We start from the raw sequence: 26,529 nt of genomic DNA on the forward strand, positions 1-26,529 counted from the left end.
GCGGTTCGTTTGCTCCTGTTGCTATCAGATTTCTTCCGCATGACAAAGGAAAGCGTTGTGGAATTGTTCTCCACATCTGAAATCTCATGTCTGGAACTGCGTTGGCGAAGGTGCAACGGATTGCGGTAGAAGGCGTGTCCTACAGCACGTATGCTCAAACCCTCCCTCCCCGCCCCCTTGCCATCCCTTCTTCTCTCGTAATTGCGACGGTAGTTCTATTGCTCAAATCTCTCCTCTCCCTTCTTCTTTGATTTGATGACCCGTAATTGCGGCGTTCTCCTTTTTCCCTTTTGCTCACTCTTGAAGTCACAGCAGATGGCCTTCTTCAAGAAAGCACAGCCGCAGCATGCTCTTTCTCTCTCTCTCTCTCTCTCTCTCTCTCTTAAATCTCCCCCTTGAAATCTTCTCACTTTAAACCTAAGTATTTTTCTCTCCTTGCTACAATCTCGGTCGCAAGATGTTGTCATCATAGGAAGGTCAAAAGCAAGCCTCCTCTGCATCATCTACCTCTGTTTCTCTTCACTACCTTCTTCTTGGTCATTTCCAACAATATCTGCCTTGCTTAGGTCCTGTGCAGTATAATCTGAGAGCTCCATGGCACCCTGGTGTTTCCCAACCCAAACGGAGTCCTTCAAGGAAAAGGCCGATTCAAAACTTGAAACCAATTGATAATGGAGAGGGCAACTAGGCAGATGGATCCACGGCATCTTGTTGTCTTCATGAAAAACTTTTCTGTCCTCATTCTCTCTCTTTGTGTGCTAATATTACAGCTCACTCTAACACCTGTATCTTCAAAAATTCCTTATTTCTTGAGTTTTTAGCAAGCCTTGCAGCCACCAACTTCTACAAGCACCTCAAAAACCTTGGATTGTAGCGGTCGAGACTAGCTTCTTCGCTGACTGTGCACCAAAATGAAGGTGGCCCTCCCATGGTAAGAAACGAATACAAAACCAAGGACAGGCACAAAGAGTCTGTGTATCGCTCTGCCAATGATCTTAAAACTGGAAAGAAACCACAAATCTTGCTCTTAACAAAAAATAAATTCATCAACTTCATCATCATCATCTGCATTAGACATATCCATCTCCATTACACAATAGGAAAAGAGGAAAGAAAAGAGGAAAGGAAAGAGAAATTTCTACATAGAGGAGAGAGCAGAGGGGAGAGAGACATTGGCATCGCAAAGGGAGATTATACGGATCTTGGAAGAAAGAAGAGAAAGAGGCACGTAATCAGTTGTGCACTCCACCTCACCTTTTCTCCAAAAGACACAGCCTTTCATATTTTTATTATTTCTTTGAATTTTTTATACATTTGTATTAGTAAGGTGTTTTGGTCTTTACATTTTAATTCTTTCTAGCTCTTTGCAAATGCATTTATGTACACTTTTATGTATACCATTTGTTGATGATAGATGTGGCTCCCTCATGTAGGGTGTATTTTAGTGATTTTACAACAAAATGAATATTATTCCCTTTATAAAAATTAGAAATGCGATGTATGCATGAATATTTTTGTGCTTCTTTGGGTGTCATCAAATTATCTTCATGGACAAAGAATACTCAAGACAATAAAATATTATGCTTGAGAAAAAGTCACTTCCAATGGTTGTGGAGGCAATTGATGGTTAGTTGCTTGCTTTTGGAGGTGTAAAGTATGAAACCTTGCTTATGGGGGTAGCCTTGAGCAAGCATACATCTACATCAAAAAGCAGTCTACCTTGATGACTGGAGTTACACAACCTAGATATTGATTATAGAGCTTGAAGGATAGAGCCAAGACAAGGATACTATGATAAGAAGCAGCACATGTGGCCAATTTCTGTTAGAGCCAAAGTACTTATGCATGTTGCCAAAAGGAATTCTACATTCTTAATCTCTAGAAGACCAATACTTCCATCAACAAAAGTACAAAAGCATTGTGTGTAGTGTCTTGATTATAAAGGTGTATGTGAAAAGAAGAATGCAACTTGCTTCCCTATGATTGTGTTGTTACACAACAAGAGGAAACCCAACCACCTTTGGGTCCAATATAAAAGTTATAACAAGATAAGCTTGTAGAACTCGAAAAGCATATTGATGAAATCTAGCTTAGGGGTTTATCCAAGATTCCAGGTCACTAGCAAGAGCACCCATATTGTTTGTGGAAAAAAGATGGACCACTTTGAATGTGCATAGACCATGGAGGCCTCACTAAGATCACAATTTAGAATCAATATTTCTAGCCATTAATCCCAAAAATTTCTTGAGCGACTGGATAAAGCCAAGCTAGTTACCAAGATCGACCTTTATGATGCTTATAAGTGCTTCTAGTGACCATTTGTGAATGAAAAACATACACTTGTACAATGCTTCTTGCCTTGTCATGGATCTCTTTGGATGTGCATAGACTATAGAGGCCTCAACAAGATTACAAATAAGAATCACTATCCCCTACTACTCATCCAAAAAATTATTGAGTGACTCCATAAAGCCAACAAGATAGAACTTTGTGGTGTTTATAATTGCTTCTGGCAACCACTCTTGAATGTGAAACATACACCTCTATTTGGGATGTACAATGCTTCTTGGTTTTGGTAAACTTCTAATGCCTTTTTATCAAAGACTATTCTAAGATTACTGCTCCTTTAACATGGCTAATTGGAAAGGATATAGTGCTAGGGGACTTGGAGGATAAAAAGGTCTTTCAAACATTTAAGAATGCCTTCACAATAGCATGAATTCTAATCCGTGCAGACCCATCCAAGCCCTTCTTTTCAAAACCGATGCATCAGATTTTGCAATTGGTGCTATCTGAAATAGGTGATGATGGTCATGAGCACCTTGTTCCCTTCCACTTCCAAAAATTCTCAATAGTAAAGATCAACTATAAGATTCATGATAAAGAGGTTCTAGCTATTCTACCTCCTTTAAATCATGGAAAAATCTTCTTGAAGGAGCACCTCATAAAGTTAAGAATATATATAATGTCAAAATCTAGAATACTTCACGGTTTCCCAAGCCCTCAACAACCATCGAGCTAGACAAAGCAACTTCTTGTCTAAGTTTGGCTCCATTATCTCTTAGTGGCTTAGTAATCGATAAGGAAATTAGATGCTCATTCATGTCATCCTACCTTGCACCTTAAAAAGGTGATAAGGTCTATAATCAACAAGAAGAAGCAATACTCTTTCAATTGGATCAATTCAAGCTGAATGCAATAATCACTATTATTAGTGTGATAAGAACTTGATGAGGACAATAACTCTTTCTTGCATAGATCCCACACAAATACACGATGATAATTAGATGGACAATTTACACCATTACAATAGCATAATTGAATACAAGACAACTAGAATAAAGTTCTAGAAGCTTCCTTTGAAGAGGTCACTTATTTATGCAAATAGTGCTTATATAATTGTTAATGTCATTGAGACTAACATAATTGCTCATGTCATCAATTCTTGTGGCATCATTTATGTTAGCACTTTCCTAGGAGCTTTCTAACCAATTAGTATAAAGAGGGATCTTGGGTGTGCAAAACCTTTAGCCTTACCAATACTAGTTATAAGATTTAGGCAAGGTAAGTCCTTTGCCAATTGTGCTCTAATTGTGTTTAGTGTCCAAGTCTTATCGTGTATCTCATTCTTGTATATCAAATTTGAACTTTAATTTTGTAAGTTAAGATATATTGTCTTATATCTCTCACGAAATTATCTTGTAGTCGTGTGAAATTTATGCAAGAAATTGTGCTTGTTCTTATCAAGTCCTTGTCTCACTCCTAACATTTGGCAGGACTCCCACGTGAGTTGTGATGGAGAGAGGTTGGAAGGTGTGGTTGTCATCTTACAAAGCATTTAATAATAGTTACATGAGTTGAGTGAAAGCAATGCTTGATTGTGAGTAGAGCACTTCGAATCCTTGAGGCTTGTGATGAAATAGCTCCAATGTCAAGTCCAAGAACTACATGAAGCCAATAGGGTCTAAAGCCAAGCAACATTTCCCCACAAGCCTTTTACAACAAAACAAGGAGCCAAAGTTAGTCTTGTTGATAAATTTGGAGGATTTTAGCTAGCAAGTTCACTTATTCATATGCATGCAATCATAATGTTATCACAATTTCATCTCATTGGCACACTCCTCTCAAGTACAACTCTCTCTTGGTTTGCACTGTTGCTCAAGAGGAAACCACCAATACTCTATGATTTTGAAGCCTTTGTATATGAGTTGTCTACTACCTTTGAGGAAGATGATATATAAAGAGTGGCTAAAACCAAGCTTTGAGATCTACAACAAAGGTTGCACCCCATGTCAATTTATGCCTTTAAGTTGTGACCACTCACTTGTGACTTGGCATGAGAATTATTTCATCAAAAAAAGTTTGTTTGGAATGAAGGAATCATCTAAGGTTTAGAAATTTTTTGTAATACAATCAGTTTTCAAGGGTCGTGAGGATGCTCCTTCACTAAGAGTGAGCTGGATTGAGTGCTTGACATGACTAGGACTTGTGTGATTAAATGTGTATTTAAGCCTAGATAATGGGATTCTTGAGATATTTTGAACTTTTTGGACATGATTGATGAATTGTGAATGATTGAAATTGCTTACCTTCTGTGTTTTCATCTCATTTTAGGTTGGAGATTGATTCTATGGTTTTATAGGTTCCATTGTTTGTTATATACTTCTGATTGCTTTCATATGGTTATAAAAGGCTTTGTTAACTTCTATTGTGAGTAGGTGTGAAGTGCATGAATGAGTTATAGCCTTAGTTCTAGGTGATTTGATATAATGGATGTTGTTTATATGCTAGTTTGCTAGTTTTGTTGAGCTTTGGTAGTGGTTGTCTTGCTTTTATTAGCTTCTCTAAGCATATGTGAACTTCTACTCCACATCATTTCACCACTAGAAGCTTTGTATTCTTGACATCCTTTTGACACAAATTTGCAAAAGGTTCCTTTTCTACCATACTTGCTAAGAATTATGGGGAGAAATGTTTGGATAGCTTCGATCCATGTTTCTACATAACATTGCGATCCATCTAGTCAATTGTTTTTTATCACTACTATGTAACTAACTTTTTCTAATCATGATGATGAAAAAATTAGGTTTTTTATAAGGATATCATGTATCCAACTCAACTTAACTTAGTGACTTGTTTCTTCATATGCCTCATATGAAATTGACAATTTTGAAGGGGAAGTTACTTTAGATGCAAGCCAAGTCATCAAAATAAAAATTGAAATTGTAAATATATTTTCATTAAAAGTTACATTTATGAAAAAATCTTGATTGGGTTCTTAATTCTCTTTTTGAGGATTTCTTTTGTGACACAAGTGAAAATTATGAAGCACAAGGGAACGAAAGAACTCTCTAAAAATCTAACATCCAAAACCCACATGGATAGGAACATATTGCAATACTAACTCAAAAACATAGAAACATTTCACAAGGATACAACATTCAAAATTTTGGAGATGAACACAATCAAATATAAAATTGTAATAAGATACAAAGAGGTGGAGGGTTAGAGGGCATGCATGCATAAGGCAATATGTGCATCGATACAAGGAGGGTTAGTGCATAGGCTAGACAAGCATAAAGGAAGATAGATGAGGATAGTGAAATGTAGGCGAAGGTGGCACATGAGGTTTTGATGGGGGTAGAGAAGGATCCACTTAGAAAAGGGAATAGCAAGGATAACAAAATGGAGGCAAGGATATCAATAACATAGTGAAAGTAAGTGGAGGTAGGCAGAGGTGGATAGGTAGTCTCATTTCAGGTGGGGGATGAGGGATGAGGAAAATGAAGTTTTGATGGGAGTAGAGAAGGATCCATTGAGGAAAGGGAATAGCAAGGATAACAAAAGGGAGGAAAGAATATCAATAACATAATGAAAGTAAGTAGGGATAGACAGAAGTGGATAGGTAGTCTTGAGAGAGAAAGGTGGTGGGTGGAAGGGGATAGATAAGGATAGAGGGGAATAATTAACAATGACAAAATTGTTTTAGGCAATTAGATAATTAAGATACTCTGTCATAAAGAAAAGCACAAGGGTGGATCCTCAACAAATCCATCTTATGGTTGGGTAGTCTCAACGAGCCAAGAGTTTTTCTTTAAAAGCATTGGACTTAGGTGGCTTTTAGAAAAGAGCTGGACAATGATTGTCTTAGGAAATATTATAGAGCCCAACCTCGTATTGTTTTAGGGGATTGGGGTGAGACTTTATCTCATAAGGGGAGGCAGAGGGTCGAGCGCTAGCTCCCCCTCATTTCTCACCCTCTTTGAACCAATTGCAATATGAATTTGCTTTAGTTCAAGCTAATTTGCACAAGTACTTGCTTGAAGACCATGCTAAATAAACTGTTACGTAACCTTAGTATTATCTAGAGACCTTGTTTCAAGTTGATCCTGATGGGTATAGAGTAGAGGTTTCCGTGTGAGGTAAATTCAGGCGAGCCTAGGTAACAATATTTGCAATATTCCAAGATAGTTTCAGATGATCCCCAAACCTATTGTTGAAGCCACTTGCTACCTACCTTATCTCAAACTGTGCAATATGACAATCAGGATCCTCCTTCTTTTGCCCCGAAAACTTTGATGCCCTAACTTTAGGGTTGAGTGGTAGGTTGGGATTGATGGATTTAGGCTTTCTCTTCTTTAATGAAGGCAAGGGATTAAAAGTAAGAGACTTCTTTGCTGGGATAATCCTACTCCTCAATAGGACAATACTCCCCAGCACCAAATGATGCAATCTCTCTGTTGCTCTATCAGGAGTTGCAAATGGGACTTGGAGAAGATTCATTCGATGTAGCAGGAGAATGATATGCTGTAATGGTACCAGCAGAGGTACCAATATCCTGGACCTCGTCTCTAAACAAGGAAAGCACCTCTTCATCCAAGATGGGATTTTCTCCTGCTTCACTATCTTCATTTTGCCTTGACCCCTATTGTTGTCCTGCCAATACTTCTCTGAATTCCCTGGATTTGCTTCGGGTTAAAATAACATTTGATGGATATGGGTAATTATTTGACATAAAGGCAAAGATACCAAGGTAAATCCTTAATATGCATCATGCTGCTTCAAACAATCTGCCAATGCTCCAAGAAGCAACTAGATTGTCAAATATATATAATCAAAGATAAGTATCATGCCTATGCTTTAACATCAGAAAACAACATAGCAAGACTTTAATAAGCTTGTCTCAAGGTTTTCACTGCTACTCCCAACCAAATTTTGCTTCATACAGAGAATTGCTTCATGCAAGCAACTACTGCTTCATGCAACAACCTCAAATTTTTGGCCTCAAACTGAGTCATTTTCAATAGTACCTTCCACCACATGATCAGAAAAATGAATGACACAATTTATGTGCAGAAAACCCTTTGAAATGTATACAGAAAATTAGGTTTTCTTGCCAAGAACAAGGTCATTTTTGAAAAAGCTTTCAACCAAAGGTTATCAATAATGGCAAGATTACCAAAGTGTTGCTACCCTTTCTATGTAGAATACATAACAAGATAGAGAATGCTTCATGGGGTAAATACTCAATATCGCATCCAGAAACCATAGAAACTCAAAACTAATCATATGAAAGCATAGGCACACTATATTTAGCACTATAGATTAAAAAAAGAGAAGTACAACACACAAAACATGCTGCAAATGAGACAAAGACACCATAGATGATGGCACCAACTGCCAGATCCTCAATATATTCAGGTAAATCCATCATACATTAGACATAGACATCACATATGACCAAAATGATGAGAATAATACACAAAATACCTCATTAGGTCACGTTTTTGCAATTGCCCCAAAACTGCACTTCATGAGGCAAAGAACTTCATAAGGCAGATAAAGGATGCTTCACACAAGAAATAACAATGACTAAGCTAATACACCATTCTAAGGGTAAATGTAGTGTCAAGCCAACGGCCAACATTGCCTGGGACTATCACTTAGAGTTCTAGATGGTGTTATCTAGGTGGGCTCCAAAATTGTGCTATCAAGGTACATTTGACGAGCACATTACACCAAGGAAGGTCACTTGACAAGATCTAGGACTAAAGTAGATGAGCACCACACTTAGTTTAAAGAGAATGTGAGATGAGAGAGTTGAACATGGACTCCTCTACCCCAGCATTGTCACACATCCAACTCCCTAAAATGGTGTTAGCCAAGGTTCTAAGACTAAACCAGTCATAGTATTTTGATCCCAAACCTACCATTTCTTTCAAAAAAAAGCACCTTGCTAATCGAGTCCACCCAATAGTATTGTTAAGACTACTATCCACTTACTTTCAACCAAAGCACACCCATTAACCTTAGTTTGCTAATTAGGATCCTACCATGTAGAACCATATATAAAAATAACTTTTGTCATTACATAACCCTTTACACATGATTCATTGAATGCCCTTTAAGCATGTATATAAGAACAATTGAAAATAATCTCATTCATATAGTTATTTAAAAACAAAATTTATGATATTTGTGTAGCTATCCTCCTCTAAGACCAATATCCTATCATTGGATATCCCAACCCTTTCTAGGTCCCACCCTTATCTAGAATCATAGTCTATTCAATTGCCTATACATTTATTCTCCATCTTAAGGTTGGCATGGGTTTACCATAGCACAACTAGAGTCCCTCTTGGCCCTATGTTGCCATAAGAGAAAACCATCATCTTATAGTCAATCTCATCATCCTAGGTACCAATCCCCACGCTATAGGTAGTTAAACTTCCACCTCAGATAATAGAGCATTCAAAGTACCAATCCCCACACTTTAGGCAGTTAAACTTCCACCTTAGATAATAGAACTTGATCTCAATAGAGACCCATGGGACATTTGATACCTAAATATTCTTGTTTGATTCACTTACACAAAATCCACAATAGCTCATTTCGATCACAATAAAAAACAACCGTACCAAAGTATAAACCTTCCTTACAAGCATTAAATCCAATATCCATCTACATAATCTCAACCATTTTCAAATTGATATTATTGCATAATCTCTATCTTGCTCTAATTCCCTTAGGAGGTGTCCACTACTTCTTGATCTCCAATTCCCCTAGGAGGTGTCCACTACTTTAATATAGATTTGGAGTGTGATACTTGTCACCTTTTCACAATAAGAGCATCCATGTTAATTGAGGGCTTGACTTGGAGATAGTCTATACTTGTATTTGGAGATGGTGGACACCAACCACTAAAGTTTGCATTGGATCCTCCCCTTAGCACTAGGAGTTTCTCCCATATACCTTGGCTTAGATGCTTATATTATCATAGTTTTGATCTTTCCTTGTATGCTTTTTGAAGAGTAGAAAGCCATTTAAGATGGTAATGACACTGATGGTGATAGAAACTTATTTGTACTCCCCCCTTCCTTGTGGTCATTCAAAGTTGAGTGCATCCTTAACACTTTCAACCTTTGAGATTTTGTCAGTCCCTATACCCCAACCTATTGTCAATCCCAATGTTGGAGCATGCTCAAACTAGGCAGCTTTATGGGATCTATTTTATGCCAAAGCTTTGTTTGCTCTTTCTATTTTTGAGTTGTGTAGATTTTGTGCTCCCTCCTATCATTTATGTGCAATACAAGAGAACACCGAGGCCTGCCGCCTACTTTACAAAGATGTATTATGTCAATGTTTGGACTACAATCACTATAGACACTCCAAGAAGGGTTTTAGAAGAGTTCCCATGCGACAATATTTCTCTCCATTGCTTCTAGGGAAATATCTTCCACCATTTTTTAAATGCCAAACCATACCAGCCTGCTCCTCAAGGACCTCAAGGCTTCCTTTCAAAACGCCTAATTGGCTTTGGCATATTGTTTCAACTTACTCACACATTCAGCTGACAGGTAGCCATAACCATGTAATTTCCATGTTACACCAACCTGTCAATCCATACAGATTTTGCAACACAGTTTGTTGAATGCATTTTCAGAAAAATTTTGCAGAAATGACGAGGGTTGCTATCAGCATACTAGATACTAAGCAATAAAGATTAACGCGGATAGAAAAGCATGATCTGGGGTATTGACCCTGAACATGCCATGATGCTTCGACTTCTACCATGTACTGTAGAGATGGGTAGCCATGAAGTTTGATAGTGTAGATCAACCCGTCAATTCATATAGGTTTTCATGCAATTTCTTTAAGTTTCTTAATCATTTTGGCAGATGCAATTGGACAGCGTGTGGTCTAGATACATGCACAGCAAAACATGTACTATTTAGATAGCCAGATATATATTGGACCTGAAATGGAAAAGTTCGCTTAATCATTGTATATTTAACTAAAGCATATACAGGTCTCATAAAAGGATTTGACACTCAAAAAACAGAGAGTGCACTACCTGCCCACGTTCGTTTCCATTTTCACACAATACAAGCTCCGGCTTGAATAATCAATTAATTGCGCTCTCATATATGATCTTTTTAGGTGTGCTATCTCCACTGTGTAGTTTGCATAATTATGTTGCTCTTGCAATGGCCTATGCTATCTCCACTCTGTAGTTTGCATAATTGTGTTGCTCTTGCAATGGACCAACTCAGATGACAGATTTTGTGAACTACTACTGTGCAACTTCAAACGAAGACTCTGGGCAAAGCAACCACGATCGAACTACTGTCCAACTTCAAACATGAGGCCATGGAGTGAATCAAACAAACACCTACATATTCCAATTTTAATCTGCTGTAAAGGAAGATGAGTCCTCAGTCAATGGAACGAGTCCCATCCCAAAAAAGACGTCAAGCCATGCTTTCCTCTTGAAGCATTGATGCCTCCTTTAAAAACGGCATAGGCACTAAAAATGCAATTTAATGACCACTGATCAAGGAATGAAAGGTCTTCCTTTTCAAGATCCAAGATGGGTGGAGATTGCTCAGTAGCTTCTATTGTAGGCACTCCAAATTTTTCAAAAGGGAGTGTTTCATATGGATTTGTAAGACAAGCCTTATGTCTAGCAGTTGGTTGCACACAGACCAGCTTGTTATCAACAACACCAGCATCAATAAACTTTAGCATCCCCTTCACTTTCCATGACCCTCTGTGTCCATAAGGAAGACGATCTCCAAGAATAATTGCATCCAAAGGGTATCCTTCAGAGGAAGGAAATTGTTGTTGTTATTAAAAATTATTAGACTTCTACTTTCTTCAAAAACGTTTGTAAGTGCGGTAAAAAGAACAAGAATACCATCTGGAGCTGGAATTGAATGGACTGAACCATAGTTGAATGGGCATGGACATGGAAGCAAAAAATCTAACGATCCATCTGGAAGCCTCTTTAATACACTGCCTTTGGGCACCTCTACAACTACCTCTGCATTCATTGGCAAAACAACTTCGTTTTTCTGCACAGTTTCCGAAATAAGTGGACAAAATCAAATGAGTCCCATAGCTAAAACACAAAGATGGCCAAAGGCCAAAAGTTCAAACGGCAACAAATTAGGGTTCCTGTTCCCACGAAATGCAGAAAATGCTAGAAGCTCACTCCTCATACAAGCAGCACCCACAAGCATTGCAAAAAAAATCCTTATATTTCATGACAGTGGATCGATGAGATCATGTGAAAAGCTTCTGTTGTGCTCTGATAGAGATCTGGACTGTTTGCAGCAGTATCCTTGCTGTGATCTGATAGAAATGTGAACTCTCTACAGCAATACCCCTGCATAACTGCAGCTTCATTTTACATCTAAAACTCCTTTGGAGCCTGAGCTTATTTTGCTCACTGCACAATCTAACTATTTTAACACGGTGAATTCTCTTACCAGGTTAACATCATAGCCCACCTTTATTTTCAGTGTTCAGGCAGCATAAGCTTCTATGCTAGATCCTCAAAGATGATCAGAATATCTTGAACAATACTAAACTTTCACTAAACACTGTTAAGCTTTAAACTCTCTCCTTTAACCAGTCTGACACATATTATGAGAGTTTAGAGCACTCTTATCATTCTATTTTCAAGTCTTCTAAAACATCTCCATGTGCCTGGACTCTCTTTTTCTAGCATGATCCCTAGGTTCCCTCTTAACTGCAGACCATTCTGGTGGACTAATCTGCTGAGTTCTTTTTTGTGCCTTGGCAACAATCTGCTTGACCTACTTAATCAACTGACCCATTGTACCAATGCCAACTAGCGGAAGGCAACAAAAGCTGAACACAAGCTGAATGCAAAACAAGTGTGCAGGCAAACCAGGATAAAGCTCAGCTAATGCTCACAAAATGACAAGGTAGCCATATATATGCATAAATGGATGCCATATGACGAAGTCCCACAGAGAAATGGGCAGCCAAAAGGAGCCAGAAGTCCCAAACAATCAATAGAACAAAACAAATCACTAAGGATCACCATCATATTCACATCATGGTTGGACCTGAACACCCAAGGAACACTAATGTCAAATAATCAAAGGCAATGAAAGAAGAGATCCACAGCATCGTCCACAACAATCTTGACGATCTCTATCACCGTATCTGATGGAAATAGAGATGCAGAAAAATCAACATCAAGAAAGAAAGAGGAAAATGATGAAGGCAGAATAATGAACCCAGAAAGCGGACTGAAACTAAGAACTGAAGCATTGTACAGAGACACTGCTTCTAAACAAGCAACTAGTGGAAAGTGGCCAACCAGCAATCAATCTAACCACAAATCAGGTTGGACCTGAACATGGGATTCAAAGCCAAAATGTTGGATCTCATGCTGTCATGAAACACTGGTGGTTGCACAAGAGTATGGTCAGCCATTGTTGGGGACAACCAGCCTCTACCCCCTTGGCAACCACACAAGCGGCCATATGTGAAGAAACTATTGGGGTTTGCATTGAGGAAACACAGAGTGTATGACCATGACAAAAACACAAAGACACAAATAGTGACATGCAAAACTCAAAACACGAACACAAACAAAGAGAGGGAGAACTCTAAAGTGAACGAATCAATGCTGTAAATGAATGCAAGAGTGTACAAAAAGCTCAATGGTAGAGCAGTAGAGTGTTGGAGTGTGACATCCACCAAGGACGGATCATGAGTGTTGTGACCACCAATCGGAGTAATCGGAAGGTGTGGAAGAACAAAGCGCAGATCACCAAAAGCAATAGGATGCCTAGCAATAATAATGGAGGAGCTTGAGGAAGCTGGCGATGGCTGAAACTGCCAAACATAATTGTAGGGACAATCGCCTAAGTGTCAAGGACCTATCGCCAAGTAGCAAGAGTGTGAACACAAGCTGGATAGGTAAGGGGAAGGTGTTGGCGATGGAAAAATGCTCCAAATGCAGCAGTGAAGGACTCCCAAGCAGCAAAACGACCAGCAGGATGAAAGCGTCACAATGCTAGAGAGGCTGATGGAGTGATGACTGCAATCATGAGGGCTGAACAGCAACATGGAGGAAGGCTGTATCAAAGTGAAGCAGTGCGGAAGCGTATGACCAAGACAAAGAGTGAAGAGAGAGAGAGAGAGAGAGGAATGCAGAAAATCTGAAGCAAAGAATGCTGCATAAGGATGCAAATATGCACACGGTTGCAGAGAGTATGTCTCCATGTGTCTCCACCTCGAAGATCTCACACTCCGTGAACCGCGAGGGCAATCTCCATCATCAACAGCCTAGAAACCTGATATGAGAACTGAGAAAGTGCGTGGAGATTGGGGCCAATAAATAGCCAACAAAAAACGCAAGAAATAATGCAGGTCAGCTGCATTAAATGCAACTGACCGTGCAGCAGCTGTCCGACCTGCACTAACCGACTGCAGCAAACTGTCCGACCTGCCCTATTGTTTCAAGTGGCACTTGCTTTGCCTACTGCCTGCTGATATCAACTCTATGGATTGTCTACCACATGGCCTGCTTGGTATGACTGCAGAAAACTGCTCAGATTTGGAACTACCTATCCAGGGAATGCCAATCTCTAACGCCCCCTCTTAAACCCTCGACAAGGCAAAAGGCTAAGGGGTTTGGAGTGTTGTTGAAGTAAAGCTTGAGGAAGCGCCTTCGTAGACAAGTCTGCAAGATTGTCCTCTAACTGGTAGTAGACTAGGGCAATAGTCTCATCCAGAATCTTCTCCTGAATGAAATGGTGTGGGATCTCAATGTGCTTTGTCTGAGCATGAAACATAGGGTTCCTGGCCAAGGCAATGCGGCTCTCATTGTCTCATTGAAGAACAATAGGACTTGTCTACGGCTAGCCAAGCTCCTCCAAGAGCCTACGAAGCCACACTATCTCACATGTGGTAGAAGACGCCCCCTAATACTTTGCTTCAGTTGAAGATAGGGTAATCGTAGGTTGCTTCTTGCTGCTCCAAGAAACAGAACCAGCACCCAAGGTAAAGAAATAACTAGCCGTGGACCTCCAACGATCCAAACCGCCAATGCAACGTGAATCACTCCAACCTGTAAGTACCAACCCTAAATTCTGTTGTAGATTTAGGTTTACAGCAGAGAAATCTAAAACTTCTCAACCTTTGGTAATCTCAATGTTGTAATCTTTGGAGCAAGGCTATAGAAAGGCTGGGAGATGAGAGAGAATGCTGAGGAGAGAGAAAATTCAAACTTTCTTTACGAAGAACTGAAGAAAATCTATCATTTATTGCTGCTACCCTGTCTCGACAACTTATAGATGCAAAGAATTGAAGAAAATCATTCATTTACTACTGCTGCTCTGTCTCAACAACTTGTAGATGCTGTCACTCGTTGTTGATTGGTCTTCTCCTGCCCCTGGTTGCCTCGGAAGGTCCTCCAATGGCTGTAAATCAGACCGGCGACATCTCCTCTCTCTCTCTCTCTTATAAGTTGAATATACTAAAATGCCTCTCTTCAACCTCTAAAGACGTTTTTCAGTCTTGCATGGGCATTTTTGACAAGTGGCAACCTTCCCAAATATCCATAATCAAATATTTATTTTCAATCTTTAAATACTGAAAATTAATCTAATAATTATTTCAATGCCATAAAAAATAATATGATTGGCCAATAATTAAATTGGCTAGGCAACTTCCATTCCCGAGTATCTCTGCGTCATCTTTGACCATCAGATTGGTGTTAAGTACCATTAAACACCACTTCTCTAATGTCACCAACTAACACTTATGGCCAAATGAATGACCCAGGCCAACAACTGACATTAAATACCACAAAGTACCTATGCAACATAACTTATAGCAACTTTTGCATTTACCATCCCGTGATTTCCTAGAGTCTCGGGCTCGTAAATTTACTCGAACCCCAATTACACCTCTCATGTGTAACATTCACTTAACCAAGTGATTAAAAATTAATCCACATGTTAAGTGAGGTTTCAAAAATATATGTCCTCATGACAACAAACATCATAGTTATTGTTATTAGCATACGTAACACGCTTCCCTGCAAGGGCTGAATGCAAAGATGTGAATAAACACTTTCGTAAAATGATATGTCTAGATGCTTCACTATCAAAATACTAAGTATACTGCATTTCAACAGCATTAAATGTGCTATTAACCATGAATGTGTCATAACTACACATCAAGAAAGCATAGTTCTCCTCTACAAAGTTGGTTGTAGCATCTTCATCCAAAGACCAAGTGGCGGATATCTCTTGAACAACAACCAGAGTCTTTTTTCTTCTCCTTGGCCAACCTTTCCTGCATTCATCAATGAAATGCCCCGATTTCTTACAATAGTGGCATTTCCTCTTTTTCTTTGTCTTCTCTGTCTCTTTGGCAGCCTTGTTTGATTGCTATCCAGATTAGCCTTTTGCTTATTTTTAACAAACCACTTCACTTTGCCCTTGCCCTTATATTTAGAGAGCATGGCAATATCTTCTGACCTCATAGCAACGTTTCTCCAAGTATGTTCCTCTTGTAATAAAAGACTTGCCAACTCCACAAAAGTAAGAGGTTGTTGCCCTCCCACCCCCTCCTCTAGAAGATAAATTCAGCAAGGTGTGGAAACCAAGATAAGCCTAGAGGAGTGAGTTTAAAGCAGCATTCACCATTTCTTCATCCAAAATAACCTCATCAATGTTCAACAGCTGCTCACAGATATCCCACAAGTGTGTGAAGTGATCAGTCGTGCTATCACCCTTATCCATATGTGTATTAGCCAATTCTCCAAGTAAGAAATTCTAGCCTCATTGGGTGCTGCAAACATCTGCTGTGCATCCCTAGAGTCCCATTTCCTTTGTTATTCAATAGGAAAAATGTAGGCAGTACAAAGGGTAGCTTGTTTTCCTCTAGCCCCTAGCCCCTAGTCTCTCTTTGAGGCATCTGAGGTGCAATTCTTCTTGCTCTAGCTGAATAGCCAATCATAAAATCCCAAAGACCCTTGGTAACAAGCAAAATTGCACTACATTGAAACTCCACAAGGAGTAGTTGGTGCCATCCAATTTATCCTCTTGAGTGATGACACCCAATATGTTGCTATGGTCACCATGACCTTGTTGAGCCATTGCTACAAACAAGCTGAAGTGCAAAATGTACTCACACAAGTACTGAGATCCTAACACGAGATATATTATGCAATCACAAAATTGTCCAAAACTGTCTCAAAGCAAAATTTGTTTGTAAATGCCTTGAAAAGTGTGTCAAAACTATTCAAAACAACAGCACACTGTTGTACCTCGAAATGCATGCCCAAAAAGTCAATTTCAGCAATTTAATGCTGTAAATCTGATGGAGTGTCACTTGGAATGCGTGTCTACAGCAACCAAGAACTTCAAGGCAGCTTGGGATACATGTTGAACGTGGAGATAAAAAAAGCCCCAAACTTCTTGCACAAATATTGAAAAATTTGCACAATCTTGGCAATTTCAATGGAGATTCATGCATAGGAGCTCGACTCAAGCAAAAGCCCCAAATTTTCTCAAAGGGCTTTCAAAAAATTTTAAAAATTGCAAGAGTCTATTGAAAATCCTAAATTTCTTTGAAATTGGGAATGAGACGAGCAAGATAAATGAGAAATTGTAAACATTTTTGAAAATCCCCCAATTCAAAAAATTAGGATTTCTGTGTTTTTTTCAGGTCTGCAAAAAATGGCCAGCGAGGCTGGAAAAATGGTAAGCTGGGCTGAGAAAATGGTAGGCAAGGCTAGGAATATCACGAGCAAGGCTGAGAAAGGTTGTGTGTGTAATGTTGAGTGCAAGACTGCATACAAGACTACATACAAGCTGAAAGCAACAACAACGACTCCTCCAAAACAGTAACTTCTCTTCCAAAACAACAACTCCTTTTCCTTTGCCAATTGAGTGGACTTCGCAATGTGGGTGGCACCAACTGTGAGCCACTAAGAGACAAAACCCACATGTTTGGCTTTGATACCAACAGTTGGAAATGGAAGAAGAGAGAGTGTGTGTGTGTGAACACAAGATAGTAAGCAAGGGTGGCCAGCAATTCCACACTCAAAGATGCTGCTACCTCCTCCGTCAAAACAAGTGATAAACGTGCCAGAGCTCCTATAGTCCTCATTTGGCTCAGACTGAGGCTCACAAGCAAGAGATGACAAAGCATGACAATCATGATCGTTAATAGCATCATCACCTACCAAATGTAGTAGTTCTCTCCATCTCGCGTTTGATCTATGGAAGAGCTAGTAGAACCTTACGGTCCATGATAGTTTGAAACTCCATGTCGATTTCGGAAGAAATGGTCAGCTGAACAACCTGCACAAGAAAAAAAGCAGCCCTCTCTAACTACGAAAGGGAGCTTGCTAGGGCTTCATCCCAAACCTGCCTTAACCATCTAAGCTGATTAAAATCTGAAATCTTCTATGACAGGCTGAAAACACAGCCTTTCCTCCTTCTTGAACAGAAAATCCTGCATAAAAACAACAAAATCACTTCCTTTCCCACGCATCTCTACTCGCTTCAACCTTGTGTCGATGCATAGCCCTCTTGCTCGCCCTCAAACAGTGAAAACATAGCCTTGGTGTAGCACTAAAACTTGCTCTTCAGATCTGCTCACAATTGATCAGCCCTTCAATGCTCCTCTAATGCCATGTCAGAGTGCAGCAAATGCAGAAGTGTATGACCAGCCTAAAGAAAGAAGTGAACACAAAGATTGAAGACCGCAAAGAATCAATATTGAATATTGAAGGCAGATATATATAAGGGCTGTGTGAGTATAACCAGCTGGAGATCTCTCTTAACCTGCCCGAAAACTGAAGTATATGTAGCCAGGGGCAAGCCAGCCTAAGTAGGCCAAAAATACAATCATATAATCACATCAGCCTGTCAAAACTGGCCAACTGCTGCACAAATAGGCCAACTGAAATAAAGACAATAAATTAATGAAAAAATAATGTGAAAAATGCAACTTGCCAAATGGCAGATCTGTCCACCCTACCTGCCCTGATCCACCTGCCCAAATTACTGCCCAAACTTGGCGATTCCCCAAAACTGCTGCCCTACCCGCTCCTTACAATGCAATGTTATATAAACTGCCTTAATCTGCCCTCTACATGCATGTCCTCGTCCTAGAGGCGACCAAATATCTAACAAAGTGTGTGTAAACACAATTCCAATTTGGATATTGACTACCCTTCACCTTTTGACTACAACTTTGACTACCCTACACTTTCTCTCAATTGATCAGAGCTGAACCAGGTGATTAGAACTAATATCTTAAGGACTAAGACAACAAGGACATGAATCCACCCACCGCTCCATCTATGATCAAGGATGGAGTTCCACCAGAGTCACTTCTTGTGTCTCTCTAATGATGGATTCACTTTTCGGTCAGAATACATGAACACCCATCTCTTCCACTATCAAAAGATGACGTACCCCATGAGATAGTAGGGTTGGCAGGGAGGAACACGGAGTGAACTCGGAAAACATGGAGAAGAGAAGAGAAGAGAGAAGAAACTCTGATGAATGGAATGATGATGATCTGAATCATGGAGTGAATGTGATACAAGGGAACAAGGGTGCTGTAGCACAAGGAAGATGATGAAGATAGCCACGAATCACAAACCGCAATGTCCTCCTGAAAGGGTGTGAGGGTAGTGGAGAGGCTGGAGAGAAGAGGCGACGGACTAAATGAATCAGCCGTGAGGAATGAATGAGAGAGTGGCCTATAAATAGACATAGTCAGTCTAGGATGGCACCCCTTTTTGGGGCTGCAAACCCTAAATGCAAAACGCAGAAACACAAAAATGCAAACTGCAGGTGAAGGGTGAAGGGTTTCTCAACACCCCCTCTCAGGCCCAAAAAGGGGAACAAAAGAAGAGTGAGGTGGAGATGCAATGCTACATGCTGAAGAATGCTTGTGCAACAAGTGCCATTTGGACAGTGTCCCTCGTGGGGAAATTGTTTACTTGCCCAAGTGTCCTAGTACAAAGATGATGAAAACATGCAATGCATAGGAGGAATGTCAGACTTTGTGTGGTGTCGAGAACCATAAGGATATGCCCATACTCGATCTTGGAAGATGGCTCCATGCTGACCAAGTGACCAAGGCAAGAAGAGAAGAAGAGGAAGAAGATATAGAGGATCCCTAAGATCCAAGATTTCCACCGGAAAGGGAACCTGCAGTAAAGAACAGTAGACAGAGTGAACTGGAAAACCCGAAACTCAACCTCCTCAAGAAAGAAGCCTAGTCTAGCTCCGTGCAGCCATACTGGAAGGAATACGAAGGCCTTGTCACCAAGTCGCGGCTGAACCTCCGAGGTCCCAATCTAGGTGGTACCTGAAGATCTTGGGTATCAGTCGAAAAGATGGCTAGTCGAAGACAGCCACCCCAAGAAAGTAGAGGATGGGTGAAGAACTTCAGGTGGAGTAGGTTCCCCCTCTGAGGTGAGAGGTGGAGGGGCCCCTACTAAAGTTGAAGAAAAAGTAGATGCCCCCTCTGAGGGCAAAGAAATAACATCCCCCTCTGAATTCCCCTATGAAGTAGATAAGAAATCCAAAAACTCATGGATCACAGACTCCAAAATGTCTGATGACGAAGGAAGTGCCGCCGGTCATGCTGAAGAAGGTAGCTGGGGTGCCGAAGAGCTCCTAGAGGTAGCCTCTCGAACCTGAGTAGTCGAGGGTGGGGAAGGGTAGGGCTCAGAATGAGCAACAGGTGGGCAACAATCGCTGTCTCTCAGTGGAGAGGATTGGGTAGCTAAAGAAGAGGAAGAAGTCGAGCAGCCACTATCTCTCAAAGAAGTAGACTGACGATGAGACAGTATCAAACAATCACTGTCTCTCGATAAAGTGGACTGTGGAACCACCGGCCATGGTAGCCATTGTACCCGAAAATAGGTGGGAGAAGACTGCCGCTTGCATTGCGATGATCTCCAGGAGGTCGTAGCGCCAATCGATCCTCCATGTGCTCGAAAGGACTTAGTGCGCATTGGATGTGTCTTATTGCCTTGAGCATAGTACTTTGATAGCCAATGTAGAACGATCTCTGTGGCCCAGAAAGGAGGGGTGGCACAAGGAGTGCTTGGTGGAAGACGCATGTACTTCGGAGGGGTGGAAAGCAAAGGTCGAAGTCAGCAAGCATTGGTGGTGTGTTCAGTGATGCCACAGTAGAAGCACCTAGTAGTCTGGTCATCTATTGGTAAAAAAAGCCATGGATAATAGTGTGCCTTGTTGAAGAAGGAAGAGGTCAGCCACCATGAACCACGAACCGTAATGTTCGCCTCAAGGGGTGTGAGGGCAGTGTGAAGCACGAACCACAATGTCCGCCTCAAGGGGTGAAAGGGTAGTGGAAGGGCTGAAAGTGAGCTACGAGTGGGAGGAGGATGCAACCAACAGTAAGAGGTTGCAACTAGTAGAAAAACGCAGGTGAGGAGAGAGAAAGACTAAAAACGCAAGAAAAAACAGCAGCAACAATCAATATGCTGAAATCAACTCCGAACAGTGTGTGTGAGGCTGGAAACAGGCGCCAAACTGTTGTAGACAGCAATGGCCAGCTTGGACCGCGATGTCCTCCGCGTTTGGGGTGTGGGCAGCAAACTGAAATACCTGAAATCTGCAAAAACGAGATTGTTTTCTGAATGGAGAGTGATTAGCAATAGTCGTACTGTTGTAAACATCTGCAAATTGCGGATGGAAGGCTAGAATTAGATGTAAGACTGTAGATGACAGCAAGGGACAGCTAAGACTGTGATGTCCTCTGCGAAAGAGATGTGGGCAGCAAGCTGAAAACACCTAAAACTTGCAAAAACGAGATTTTGATGTAGCGGAAGAAGAAGAGAAGTGGATGCCGAACCCGCCACCGGTCTTTGCCTTCATGGGACTGAAGGATCTTTGCCACTGTTTGAGTAGATTCGACTCTGATACCATGTCAAAAGATGACGTACCAACGAGATAGTAGGGTTGGCGGGGGGGAACACGGAGTGAACTCGGCAAACATGGAGAAAAGAAGAGAAGAGAGAAGAAACTCTGATGAATGGAATGATGAAGATCTGAATCATGAAGTGAATGTGATACAAGGAAACAAGGGTGCCGTAACACAAGGAAGATGATGAAGACAGCCACAAACCACGAACCACAATGTCCTCCTGAAGGGATGTGAGGGTAGTGGAGAGGTTGGAGAGAAGAGGTGAAGAACTGAATGAATCAGCTGTGAGGAATGAATGTGGCCTATAAATAGGCATAGTCAGTCTAGGATGGCGCCTCTTTTTGGGGCTGCAAACCCTAAACGCAAAACGCATAAACACAAAAATGCAAACTGCAGGTGAAGGGTGAAGGGTTTCTCAACATCCACAACATTTGTGCTGCTATCAAACAGATTTGTAGCTCCTCTCATAGGCTACAAATGGAGATAGATAGATCGACAGATATTCAAGCAAAAGATAGGACTTGCCAAATTTGTGGCCAAGAGCTTGAGATAGAGGAACATTACATATGCATATATACAGTCTACTATAACATACGAGGATAATACCATTGCCTCTTCCGTGATGGTTTTGGACCTCTTTGTCATGTCATGGAGTACAAGGATCAAAGATGGCCAGGTCTTTTCGTCCTAGAGCTCCAAAGATATCACATAGCATTACTTCAAGACAAAAGGCCAGCTCACCCAAAGGGACCTACACAAAGAGCATCTACAAACTTTTTTCATAGATTCAAACCTACTGACACTACTAGCCCTGCAAAGACGAAGCCACCTTGCCATGCATCTCCCATTCCATGCCATGGAGTCACATTGGATAGAGCCATTTCACTTCGTTGAGCACGATGATCCCATCTACCAAGACCATGTCGGAGGAGGTCGCATCACAATTGAATCAGAGCCATTATCACAAGACACCGATGACTTATAAGTGGAGCAATTAGGACCGTATCATAGCTAAGATCATGTACAAACCTTGACATCAGCTACAATCTACAGTCTTTGCCACATTTTTGTACATAGTTTTGATAGATTTGGGTTTTCTTTTCTTTCTACTGATCGGACAATACTACACATGGTACTACTCTAGCAAAGTTCCACCATAAAGTTATTCTTAGCATTGTTTCTGTCATGACAACATGTATTTTTGAAAACTCACTTAACATGTGGATTAATTTTTAATCGCATGGTTAAGTAAATGTTGCACATGCGAGGTATAACTGGGGTTAGAGTAAATTTACAAGCTCGGGACCCGAGGAAATCACGGAATGTCAAAGGCAAAAGTTGCTATAAGTTATGCCGCACAAGTACTTCGTAGTATCTAGTGCCAGTTGTTGGGCTAGGTCATTCATTTAGCCATAAGTGTCAATTGGTGACACTAGCAAAGCAACGTTTAATGATACTTAATGCCAATCTGATGGTCAAAGAGCACAAAGACACTCAGGAATGGAAGTTGCCTAGTCAATTTAATTATTGGCCAGTCGAATTATTTTTTAGAGCACCAAAATAATTATTAGATTAATTTTTAGTATTTAAAGACAAAATTAATATTTAATTATGAATAATGCTGAAAAAACCATTTGAAAAAACTGCCACTTGTCAAAAATACCCATGCTAGACTGAAAAAAGTCTTTAGAGGCTGGAGAGAGACATTTTAGTGTATTTAGCCTACAAGAGAGAGAAAGGAGATGCTATTGGTTTGATTTGCAACCATTGAAGGACCTTTTGAGCATAGTTGTCACGTCTGATGACGTCTGATTAGTACAGTCCAATGCTAGTACGATACTAATCAGACTAATAAATCTTGGGCCTACGTCCGATGTTACGTCCGTTGAAAGAAAAAATACATATAATAAAGTCTATGCTTAATGTTTGGACTTACAAATTAAAACATAAACTTAGAGATTCAAGTCAAAAGTGCAAAAGAGAGTTGAAACAAGACTCGAGACTGTACTATGTAGCATGAATAATGAAACCAACAACTTTATTATGAGCCAGATGTGCAATCTCATACAAAAAGCGTACAAAAATGGATTAAGATAAAAGCCATCATCCATAGCTCAATCGGAATCAAGATACATGATTACTTTAGGTGCTCATATCACTCTCGGCATCGAAGGTGAAAGCATTCTCATCACCGCTTGAGGAGCCATCACCCTCCTCAATAAAATTGCCCTCACTAATGACATTGTCCTCGTCATCATACTTAAGCTCTCTAAGCTCTAGGTGAGAGACAGTGATAGGTATGTCCTCCTAGGCCAAAGGAATACTTCTCGAGCCACTCCCACGCCTCGTGTAGCCTCTAAGGGTCCCACAAGCATCAAGGGCAGCCGATGTGGATGCCAAAGTGGAAGTTCCATTACTACCGGCGCGAGGGCAAATAACAATACGAGCACACCATGCATGAGTGTGAGAGACCCACAGGTCTATCTCCTTGAGCTCCAAGTAAAGCTCCCTAAAGATTTGCTCCTCCTCCAAGTCTCTCTTGCGAATCACACTTTTAAGTGTACTAGTGGAGAGCTTGAGTGAATCCACGTTTATCTATACATTTAAATAATGAAGAACTTAGATTAAATAAATGAAATTCTTTAAATATATTTCATAATCTATGAATAAATTTATGAACTAAAAAGTATAAAAATTAGATATACAATATCTGTCTTGCCATAGATATCTCATGCATATTGCGTAGCATACGTAAATTGGAGCGACAATAAATTAGTCGCTTCAATTGTCGTGTGCTAAGCTTGTTACGAATTTTGATATACACGAGGGAATAGGCGGACCAATTCCTCTCACATACACCTGACGAACAATCCTAAACCATGTGAAGAAAAAGTAAGTTTAACTACAATTAAATGAAAAAAGAGAATAGATTTTCAAACATGTGCAAGAATGTGTAAGGCTACTCTTTGGAGGTGAGGCAATTGATAGCCAAATGACTTCCATTAAAAAAAGAGCCTTCACCAATGATTCCCGCTTCTAACAAATGGTAGATGCGAAAGCCGTGTCCCTTTGATCGCTATAATTAATGAGCTCTTGGAAGAAGACACCATGGTGCTCTTCCGCCAAAGCCTTTGGAAGAAAGACATCATGATTGGCAAGAACATTGGCATCCATAAAGAGAGAGGGTTTTTTAAAGGCAGGATGCAAGAGTGCCGCAAACCCATGTATGAGTCGCTTCATCCACTTCCATCTTTTCTTTGTCAAAAAGAGAATGTCATCTCTTTTAGGGGTGGTATCCAAGATATCACTACAGTAGGTGTAAGATGATAGAGATTTAGAGGGAGATTTAAAGGTGAAATTTGAAAAGAAAGTGTGAGACAATATGAAATATAGATTCTAAAACTAAAAAGAAGCATGAATCATTTTATTTTATTTTTAAAACAATACCATGAAGAAGAGACCTCCCCATCCAAGATGGTCAATGATTGTATCTCCCCCATCGCATCCGCCATAAGATGATAGAAGAGGCCAATAGGAGTCCCCCTCCAAGTCCGTCATGCGAAGCACCTTGTAAATAGGAGTGACAGCAATGATAATGCCCCTCACATCCATCCAAAATTCCTCTAAGCAAAGCCTTTGAACGGCCTTTGCTTCCACTTGGCTTGATATGGATTCCCTTTTAAGCCATTCCTTAAACTCATCTGACACAACTGTTTTTTGTAGCTTGTTGCGAACGTCATAGAGACGCTCGAGGAGAAGCCACATGGCTGCAAACCGAGTCTTCGAGGGCTTCTTCAACTCCAAGTCTGAGTACGAGTAATACATCGCAAGAACTCAGACCTTGGAGTTGACAAAGCCAACGATTGTGCAAGCATTGTTGACAATCCTCGCCACCCACTCCAACTTACCTATATCTTCCATAAGAAAATCTAGACAATGCGTAGCGCATGGTATCTATTCTATGGACAAAAACTCGACCTCAAGTTTCCGCCCCATAGATACACAATTCGAGGCGTTGTCCGTGACAACTTGTACCACATTTTGCGGCCCAATCTACAAGATTATACAAGATGAAATCAAAATAAATTTGGGAGGTTAAAAGAAGAGATAACAAAATAATGGATTTAGAAGCATTACCTCAATGATAGCTTGTTGTATATACCGATACATGAAAGAGCCCGTGGTTCTCCTTCTCCTTGTGCCCACATCCACTACTCGTAGAAAGTATCTTCCAGGTGAGCAAGAGACGAGGATGTTGATGATCCCCCTTTTTTTTCGATCACTCCATCCATTGGATAGGATAGAGCACCCATACTTCGCCCAACCGGAACACACGGGCTCAAGGGACTTATCAATTCTCTCTCTCTCCTCATCGAGTTTCTTGGTACGCATGTCATTGTACGTGATACCGTATCATTCCTCGAATGGACCAATGGCGGCAATGGCTTTCACTATCCACTTCTATCGATCCACTTTGAGAATATGGAAAGAGAGATTGCACTCAATTATGGTGCGTGCAATCTCTATTTCCACTTGCCTTTGTCTCTCCTTGAGAAAGGAGAGAAGACCGGAAACTTGCCCCGTTGCTTGGGCAAGAGTGGCTTGTTTCTTGGACATAGGTGCACCATTCGAATGGCTTTTTCTAGATGGGATAGATGAGGCCCCTCCAACAGAGGAATCCGAGACAATTGGAGAGGGATCGTCTTCCGCATCCGAGACTTCATGATTGGGAGAGATCACCACCTCACTTGCCCTTAAAAGGCCTTTGCGTCGCTTCAATGGCAAGTATTTCCGACGACAATCTTCATAGACATCATTGGGAATACTGGGACATGGTGTGGCTTCCCCTCCTAATTTGCAAAGGTGGATAAGAAGGCGAGTGACAGATGAGATTTGGATCTTTGGGCAATACTTGCATTGCCACTTTTGCAAGTGTTGGATTTCTCCTTCACTCGTTCGAAGTAGACACAATGCAAGAGAAAAGCCTCATGGAGAGGGGGTACCATTAATGATGTATAGAGAGAGCCTGGAGGATCACAGGTGAAGGGTGAGATGATTGAAGAAAGGAGTGGAAAGAGTAGAGAGCTTGAAGGAGTAGAGAGCTTAAGGGAGTAAAGAGAGGCTATAGCTTGATGGAAGAGGAGGTTGGAAGGATTGAGAGGTTAAGAAAAGACTTGAGGAGAGAGCTTGAGAGAGTAGGAAGGACGGAGAGCTTGAGAGGAGTAGAGTAGAAGGGGTGGAGAACTTGAAAGGACGAATGAGATGGTGGGGGAGGGG

At 40.7% G+C, this 26,529-nt stretch overlaps 1 protein-coding gene and 1 pseudogene across 3 annotated transcripts in view; both read right to left on the reverse strand.

The window, feature by feature from the left end:
- Positions 1-10,241: 10,241 nt before the first annotated feature.
- The window catches only part of LOC148025372 (uncharacterized), a 30,778-nt gene continuing 14,490 nt past the window's right edge, over positions 10,242-26,529 (reverse strand). Inside the window, exons 3-4 of one of the 3 annotated variants that reach the window (XM_087692446.1) lie at positions 11,198-11,354; positions 10,242-11,102 (exon numbers count right to left, since the gene is read on the reverse strand). In XM_087692446.1, coding sequence (XP_087548572.1) covers positions 10,720-11,102; positions 11,198-11,354 — 540 coding nt within the window. In that variant the 3' untranslated portion in view covers positions 10,242-10,719. The remainder of the gene's footprint in view (positions 11,103-11,197; positions 11,355-26,529) is intronic. The other 2 variants (XM_087692448.1, XM_087692447.1) reach the window with 2 other exon arrangements.
- Positions 23,256-26,258, reverse strand: LOC148025373 (uncharacterized; annotated as a pseudogene).

The sequence above is a fragment of the Lygodium microphyllum genome, chromosome 14, assembly GCF_053477565.2.
Source record: "Lygodium microphyllum isolate KBCC chromosome 14, Lygodium_microphyllum_v1.1.10, whole genome shotgun sequence".
Classification (NCBI taxonomy): domain Eukaryota; kingdom Viridiplantae; phylum Streptophyta; class Polypodiopsida; order Schizaeales; family Lygodiaceae; genus Lygodium; species Lygodium microphyllum.